General features: G+C 38.8%; 1 protein-coding gene across 3 annotated transcripts; it reads right to left on the reverse strand.

Moving 5' to 3' along the window:
- Positions 1–1,524: 1,524 nt before the first annotated feature.
- Positions 1,525–7,754, reverse strand: mfsd12a (major facilitator superfamily domain containing 12a). 3 transcript variants are annotated; one of them, XM_027028324.2, is made up of 11 exons: positions 7,092–7,754; positions 6,691–6,901; positions 6,410–6,536; positions 5,163–5,372; positions 4,640–4,732; positions 4,362–4,454; positions 3,684–3,854; positions 3,228–3,322; positions 2,985–3,115; positions 2,803–2,850; positions 1,525–2,493 (listed from the first exon to the last, which is right to left on the reverse strand). In XM_027028324.2, the coding sequence occupies exons 1-11, from the start codon at positions 7,360–7,362 to the stop codon at positions 2,414–2,416; spliced, it is 1,530 nt and encodes a 509-aa protein (XP_026884125.1). In that variant the 5' UTR covers positions 7,363–7,754; the 3' UTR covers positions 1,525–2,413. The 3 variants fall into 3 exon arrangements, with proteins under 3 accessions (XP_026884125.1, XP_026884131.1, XP_026884139.1); XM_027028330.2 differs by lacking the exon at positions 2,803–2,850; XM_027028338.2 differs by lacking the exons at positions 2,803–2,850; positions 2,985–3,115.
- Between the last annotated feature and the right edge of the window lie 882 nt (positions 7,755–8,636).

An 8,636-nucleotide genomic window follows, 5' to 3' on the forward strand; every position in this document is an offset into this window, starting at 1 on the left:
ATTACAGTGCAATTAATACATTTCATCTATGGCTTTCCATTAAATATAGAATACTGTTTTCACAGGAGCCTTTTCTTTACAAAAACAAACTTTTTTATGGTTCTGGCCACATTCCAATATAAGTTAAAAGATGGGAATCCCTGTGGGAATTTTGGAGTGATGTCCTCTGAAGGTTATGTTAATGGTAAAGAAACATTCATTAGACCATTATGTAGACCATATAACCGTATAAGTTCGCTTTTCGTTACCCAGGAGTATGAAGTTGTTTCAAGGTTGCAAAATGTTTCTAACATTCCATCGAGACTGGTGTAAACTCTGGGGCAATATGGCGACATTTTGTCTGCGTGTTAAAATAGGATAGTGAGGGGTGGGTCACGCCCACAGTGAACATATGGGTTCTTGGCAGAAACTGTTAGCGACATCTAAAAACCTACACAAAAAACAATTAACTATATTGCCAATATGTAAACACTTTGATATCAATACATGAGCAAACCTCAATTTACTACTTATCGCAATGATCCATACAAACTGGCAAAGAAAATGTAAAGGATGTCTTTACTAGACTTATAGCATATCTTGCAGTACCACCACAAGATGTCACTGTAAGGCCTTAAAAGCAGAATATGGAGCTCAATAATTTAATACCCATGAAACTGAGCAATTCAAAATGACTCGTTATATAAAGCCATATGCAACAAAACCCCAAAACTCTGATTATACCTGGGCCAGCAGCTTGGAGATATGCTCTGCATGAGACAATTTTTCAGGTGTTATAACAACCCACACACTCCCATAACATTACTGTCTCCATACTGAACAATATAATTTTTTTACATGCTTACTTAGTGTGTTCTAAAAAAGTAAAAATAAATAAATAAATAAATTTAAAAAACTAAGGTAACATAAATCTGCACTCACCGCAAACACTGTACTTCTGTTAAGTGCCTTGTTCCAAGATCATATCTTTGGATAACACAACCAGTCAGATTTTGCTTTTCGGGCTTTTTGTTTGTTTGTATTTAACCATGCCACTGTTAAACCACCAAGATTTCATCAAGTACGATTTAGATTCATGTCAAACCACATTAATACTCCTCATACCCAGAAAGATGACAAAGAAAGGTTTGCTTTTTTTATTGTTGAAAAAAACACAATGAACAGTTCATAAAACACATGAATGGGACTACACATAAAACATCCAGTTTAATAGGTTCTGCGGGCCAGATTCCCATGCAGGTTATTAAACTCTTAAAAATTGTCAGTGATATTAATTTGAAGTAGTTGAATCTCATTAAACAATATAGCAATCACGCAACAATGAAATGCAAACAGACTATACATTCTCCTTGATCTATCATTTAGTTTTCCCTGATATTCTATAAACAATAGTCTGTCCCTTTATCTTAAAAAGTTGCCCATCAACATGTTATCCAAGTGTTGCTCCCTGTGAATAATTTAAAAAATTAAATGTGCAAAAATAATTTCAAGTCTAATTAAAAGAAAAAAGATCTTAAATTTAAACATATTTCAATCTTTAAAGCATTAAAACAATGCATTTTTTATTCTATAAAATTAACATATAAACATATACATATAATAACACTATGAATAAAAAGTGTTTCCTTACTCAATAGTTGATTCCTTTAGATCGTCCAATAGTAAGGATGCAATCCCTTTGATCTTTACTCAATAGTTGATCCCTCAAGAGTGTTTTCAAGAGTAGTTACTGAATGACTGTTATACTGACCTTTCACATGCACTGCGGGTAATGTATGCCACACTGTGTCAGATGTACAACTTAGTGACCATCAATGTAGTTGTTAGATAAATACATTCAAAACATTTTCTTAAGAAACAAATGTAGAAAATAATTGCCCCATTATAATTCATACTTCTAATATTTCTTAATGATAAAAATGGCCTACAGGCAATAAAGAAAAGTCTTACTGCATTACAGAATGGGATAAAGTTTACGTTCAGAAAGAAATCCAGCTCACAATTTTGTTCCAACTGCCCAACTTTTCTAATTAGCTCAATGAGCAGGCAGATTAATGAGTTAAACTAACAGGGTGATACAAACCTGCAGCAGGACTTTCACTTTTTGAATCTAAATTGATACACCTCTGAGTCTGTGGGTTTATAATATCTGAGAATCAACTGCTCTGATGACAAATGTGTAGGTGCTGTGTTTACCGCCATGACAAGGTCCCATAGAACCATGGAGGTAAACAAGGACAGATGTGTGCATGAATATAAGGGTAAGGCAAGCAGAGTCCAAGCAGAGGCTCCATTTGGCACATTCAGGCATTACAAAATCGCAAGTCCAGTTTCCATAGCAGCAAACATGGTAGCAATTCTACCTTCTTGCAGCCTTTCTGTGCAGCAGGCTAGACTGCTCCCACAGAAGCGCTCAATTGATGAGCCCTGGTTCACTGCTGGTTTCCGAGTCCTCCACATCTGACGGCACCAGGCCAGGCATTACGGTCAGGCCTGCAGACACACCGAACACAGGATGGAGATGCAATCACCCACAACTGCATTTAATAGCTGATTGAGTGTTTGCATGAATGTGGTTATTAGGGGTGTGCAGAAAGGCCTGTTCAATCATGTTCTTGATTTCAGTAGAAAAGGCAGAAAGTGCTGGAATAGGTTGAATAGTTTGATGATTTTTTTAAAAATGCCACATAAATAGATGGAAAACTCATTTTGATATAGAGACAGCATTTCATTTTGGAGGAACACGTGATCTCAATTACTGATTCAGCAGTGTGATATCTCTAAGGTTCACAAAGCTCTCACCCTCAGTATGATTGCTAACAGACCCATTTACCTGTCTCTCCACACATACTGCAATACAAAATAGCCAGCATGTCAGGCACAGTATTATTTAAGTTTAATAATGTTCTCCAGCAACATTCAGTGTGTGTGTGTGTGTGTGTGTGTATAAGGTACATTCAAATAAAGGCAAAAATGTTTCTTACGGCGCACTATCTTGATAGGCCAGATGAGAATAGTGCAAAGTCCAAGCCCTGCTAAAACAGCCACTCCACCAGTCACCAGCACCATGACATAGTGGTAATACCACACACATGCAGGACAACAAGCCTGTGTGCTGTGAGATAAACCAAATAAAATTAGACACATAGAGCAAAAAGCAAGCCTGTTAGCTTACTTTTAAACACACAGACACACACTTTCATGCAGATACACACGATTACACTTACTGGCACGGGTGTAGGCTCTGGATGATGATGACCCCTAGCCCGTTGGCCACCTTGTCAGTGAAACTCATAGCTCCATATACAAAGGCACTGCTTTGCTGTCAGTGAACAGACATAATTTCAGGAAACAAACATGTGTACACACAACACACACACCATACAAAGACATTTAATAGACTAAATAGACAAAAACCGGGGTTTCAGTAACAGTGCTATTTTTGCTTCTGCTTATATGGTGCATGAACTGTTTAAAGATGTTCTGCACTCATGTTACACATTCAATTAAATTATGAGAACATTTATGTTTAAAGATATATAGGAGATGACAAACTTTCTGTACAGTACATGGTTAAAAGCAAGGCGGAAAACTTCAGTCCTCAGGCTTGAAAATGCAGAACTGCTTACTACTTTTGGTGCTTTTTGCTCAGGTTCCCCATAACTAGCACTGAACATGCCTACCGTCTGATCTGCGATCAGATCTGCCGTCATGGAGAGTGACATGACCAGGATGGTGGCTGACCCCACCCCCAGCAGCACTGCCGCTCCATATACGCCGTCCCCCATGTGAGTGTCCAGCAGCACCCAGTAGGAGAACACCAGGATCAGCAAAAGTCCCACAAAAAAGGTCATCTATACCAGAACACAACACATTAAACACTGTGGTTAAAAATGCTTTATGCATATGAGCAAACACCTGTATCATAGGTTCTACAAGTGGACAAACACCTGAAACAACAGGGGCCTTTTGAACATTGATGCTACAAGGTTGAACCAAATTAATACACAATATATATCTATACCAGTAATCCCAAAAGCATTTTTATGTAGACACCACAGTTAGACTCGCCCTGCAATATTTACTTAGAGACTAAAACTGATTCTTAAGGTGATGCAGAAATTTAGTTAATTGTTTCTCTCTATTACCTTTTAACTAATTAACACTTATTTTTATGTTAACATTTAACATAAATATTTACTCTTGAAGACACATCCCCAACCCCTCTTCTCAGCTTTATGTTGGAGTGCATGTAGTGGGAGAGCCATTAATTTACTGGCCTAAAAGTGTGTTGTTTTCTCTAAACAGCTGCAGCAGGTTGAACGGCTCGGACCGCCACATGAGAAAGTGTAAAAACTTACACACTTCCCTATCAGTTTGCTAAAAGGCTTCATAATGAACGAAGAGACGAAACCACTGACGTACATCACCAAGGGGATAGTGGCTATGTACTTCTGCAGGAGAGAAGAGAACAACAGGCAAGACATAGTGAACAGCCACGGTTCAGGCATGCGAAACAGTTGGGGAAAAACCCACACAGCATGACGTGTGCGTACCGAAGGCATTTGGAAAGGTGGTCAGTTAATTTAGCAGTTGATCAGCTGAGTTCACTAAAGGGGCATTTATGTGGGTGTCGTACCTTAGGCAGTAGGAGTGTGTTAGTCAGGTACATGGATATATACGTCTGGGACAGGTTTACTATGAGTCGAGTACACATGTAAACAACAGCCACCTGTGGAACAGAGATGATGAGAGAATTCAGTTTGTGCAAATTAGAAGTAAGGCAATTTCCATGACTGAATCTCCACAAAAGAATGTTCAGCAGTACGTCACACTGCCACAAATGAATTTGTTGCTGACTTTCTATACAAGTTAGCTACATCAAATGCACCTTTGAAATCATGAACCTCTGACATCTTGAAAGCCATCTTCATATAACTGTTCTACAATTACCAGAACAGGGGAAACACCAAGGTATTCAACATACATTGTCCCACACATAAAAGAGGACAAGCACTCATTTAATGAAGGGAAACTCTCTAGTTATGACTGCAGCACACTTATGACCGCCAAATGACTTGGTATTAAGGGAGTGCAGATTCAGAGGAGCCCTTCATCTTGCACTACTTTAAGACCTCAAACCTTATTGGTAACAGCATTACCTGGTAGAATGATGGCTCCCTCAGCCAGTGTTTCCATTGGAGTGCAGAGGAAGGAAGAGTTACAGTGGAACGAACTATAAGAGGCTGCCGTTCGCCTTCACTGGAGTCATCTTCCTCATCCTCACTGCCCCTGGCCTTTGTCTCTCGCGTACCCAGGTGGAAAATCAGAGAAAACAGTGCTCCGATGGCCAGCACTATCAGACTCAGATTCTGAAAGAACACAGTAAGTTTATTAGAAGATAAGTATATGTTCTCAATATTGTTTTGGCAGGTTACAGAGACTGAGCAGGAAACAAACACTTATGTTTGCCACAAATTATTACCTTTATTTAACCAGAAAATAATCCCACTGAGATAAAATATTTCAGCATTTTAGAAAGATTTACAGGAGTGTCATGGCCAAGATGGTGGGAACATGTTGCAGCCTATGACAATTAACACATTACAGACATAAAACAAACAAAAAAAGTCTAATCAACAGCCCTCAACAAATCATTCAGACCACTGACAAACAATGTTTTCCACTTCCAAAATTATTTTAAGCTATATTTTACTGTCACCTCCCAATCTTTGAAAGCCATCTTTAAAGAGATGGCTCCACCCTAGATGAGTTTGTCAGTCATTGCCTGGGCATCATTGGCATGGGATATTGTATGCTAATGACCACTGTTCTCATTGACCACCTCAAAGGCCAATAAGAGAGAGGGTGATATCACACTGAGTAGCAAATCCAAACTTGTAGAATCATATGTTCGCTGTAAAAAGAAAAATTCCCCCCCCAACAAGAGACAATTTCTCATCTGCTGGATACAGTGACGTGTCACATATATGTGAACTGGCCATGGAAAAATTTGTTTACTATATCTCTTTTAATATATTTTACTGAGTAAAATAATCATAAAAAACTAGTGCTAGATGTTGGCTAAACAAAGATCACAGAATGATTTGTAAACCTCAAAGCAAAGCAAAAACTAATGGAATTCATGCAAAACCAGAAGGAGGGAAACCGGAACTGCAACCTTTAAATAGCCTATGTAACAAAATAAGGAACTACACAAAAATATTCATGACTAGTGTTTTGTGGTAATTCTTCAAGGGCTGGAGAAGAAAGGCACACATGGTTTAATTAATCTTTTCCAGATTAATACAGCTATTTAAGAGCTCATATCAACAACAAAAAGGGTTTCTTCTAAAGATGCATTAAACCATTTCTGACTGAGCTTGGTCAACAGGTACTGGTTACTTACCCTGAAAACAGGGATGTCAGTGGGGCCAAGATTGTCCACAACTGATGGATCTTCCCCAGACTGGAAGTGGAAAAGAACCCAAGCTACCGCATACACGGTAATGTTGGCGATTACTGTAAACGCATACCTGTTGAATCATTGAGTCATGCTTACAGCAGGGCATGAAGTGGAACCAACAGATGCAATTTGTGAGTGAACAAGCTTTTTTTTTTTTTTTTTTTTTTTTACATGTTAGGAAGTAAATGATTGATCTAGAATTATGGTAAGAGTGACGGCAATACCTGTATGCTGTCAGCTCCACTTTGGCATGTTCAGATGACACAAGCTCAGGAATGAGGGACAAATGGGAGATTTGGGTGGCAGCCCAACCAAACTGGAAAATGACTATGAATGGTATAAAGAAGACGAGGCTGGCCCACTGTGGAGTGTACTGGTCACAGCCAAGACATTGGTTAAATATGAAAGGGAAGGACAGTAGTACACTGACAGTCCCTGCAAGTAGTAAAAAGAAGTATATGTTAATTTCTTGACAAATATAAATATAAGGCACTAAAGAGAGCCAAACTATCTGACTACTCAACACAACAGGTCTTTATTGAGATGTATGGAGATTGTTGTGCTGAAACACTGTAGCCAATATTCAAATGTGTGTGATGATGACTGCAATTTTTAGGTCACTCACCTATCAAATGCCAGGATTTCCTTTTCCCATACGAGCCGCAGCCAGATGTTCTGTCAGACTCGTAGCCAATGAGAGGTGTGCACACACCATCTGCTATCTGACCAACCAACAGCAATACACCGGCGTAGGTGTTTTTAAATCCCAAAACCGAATGATAAAAAACCAGTAGATATGTAAACCACATAGACGCGCACAAATCGTTTAAAAAGTGTCCCACGGCATAGCCGAGGCGCTTAATGGCCGGCAAAGTCGTCTGTGGTGATTCAGGCATAACGAACCAACGAACGAACCAGCTGATACGTTAATAGCTTTCCCTTTGTGTCCTATTCAGCATTTTGTCCTCGGCGGCGGAGATTTGTCGTTTTACAACAATCATGCTAAGATAAAAATGCGCTGCGTTCCCTGTCCTTTGAAGTTAAACCCCGCTTCATCGTCCCCGGTCTACAGTTAAAAAGTCAGCTGACACAGAAAGAGTAAGTAGGATGTGCTTACATTTCAGACCCCCCACAGGATTTTTACTAGGCTACAAAAGCAACTATATGAGGTCCACCATAACTTACATTTCTGAAAACAAAATCCTTGTAAATAATGTCCGCGACATAGCCAACTAACAGTTGTTTGTATATGCCGGAAAACTAGAAAATGACGTACATTTTAGAAGTAACCGACACGCAACAAACACGTGATAGAGAGGGCGGTAGACACACCAAACACGTAACCGAGAGGGCGCCAGAGGAAAGACTGCAAAATCACAGGTGGTAGTAATAAACAACGCGCATTTTAGTGTCACATTTACGTAAATCACTTTACATTGTTTTAGTTGTATATTTCATGTTAATTCTATATCTATGAAGCCTTATAGCATTTATGTTACCCAGAAGTGACTTATCAGCTGGTGAACGTACCTGGTCATGTGACGCTGACCCATAAAAAAGCACCCAGAAACACTGATAAAACAGGCGGTTTTTGGCTTTTTGACGCCAGTTAGGTAGCTTACAACAACCCTTGAAAATGAACGGTTATGCCTGCGCGGTGCCATTTTGGTTTGCCTCCAACTTTGGTTAAAAGCAACCATAAAATGCCTTTAATTTAAGAGGTCTGTTAAACAAATTCTAAATGAGCTTAGCGCTGCTTTTAAAGACCTTCCAAGAGGGTTTCTGAATGGCTTTTGTGAGGAGTCATGTAAAAGTTACGTTACTGTTAAACGTCTTTTTATATATATATATATATATATATATATATATATATATATATATATATATATATATAATGTTTCTACCCATTGTATAATATACATGTTAGGATGTAACGTAGGCAAAAACAAAATACTTTACTGCTATATTACGACGCTCGTGACTAGTTGCTCCATACTCGGAAAAATGTTAATGATTATTCAATCAAGGTGCAAGTGGGTCCATAATCTCCTATACGACCCTTTGAATGCATTTTCTTTTTTTTCATAATAGGATGTGCTTTCCTAGGTACTTTGCGAAAAACTGCTGTGTCAGTATATGCAATGCAAAACGGCAGAGTACTTATATAATG

Source organism: Electrophorus electricus, chromosome 15 (genome assembly GCF_013358815.1).
Source record: "Electrophorus electricus isolate fEleEle1 chromosome 15, fEleEle1.pri, whole genome shotgun sequence".
Classification (NCBI taxonomy): Eukaryota; Metazoa; Chordata; class Actinopteri; order Gymnotiformes; family Gymnotidae; genus Electrophorus; species Electrophorus electricus.

Excerpts from the sequence above, each read along its gene's own strand:
- mfsd12a (XM_027028324.2), bottom strand. The coding sequence starts at position 7,362 with ATGCCTGAATCACCACAGACGACTTTGCCGGCCATTAAGCGCCTCGGC. Across the intron at positions 4,733-5,162 it reads GGGAGCCATCATTCTACCAG|GTGGCTGTTGTTTACATGTG; the intron begins GTAATGCTGTTA and ends TCTGTTCCACAG. Across the intron at positions 3,855-4,361 it reads GCAAACTGATAGGGAAGTGT|ATGACCTTTTTTGTGGGACT; the intron begins GTAAGTTTTTAC and ends GTTCTGGTATAG.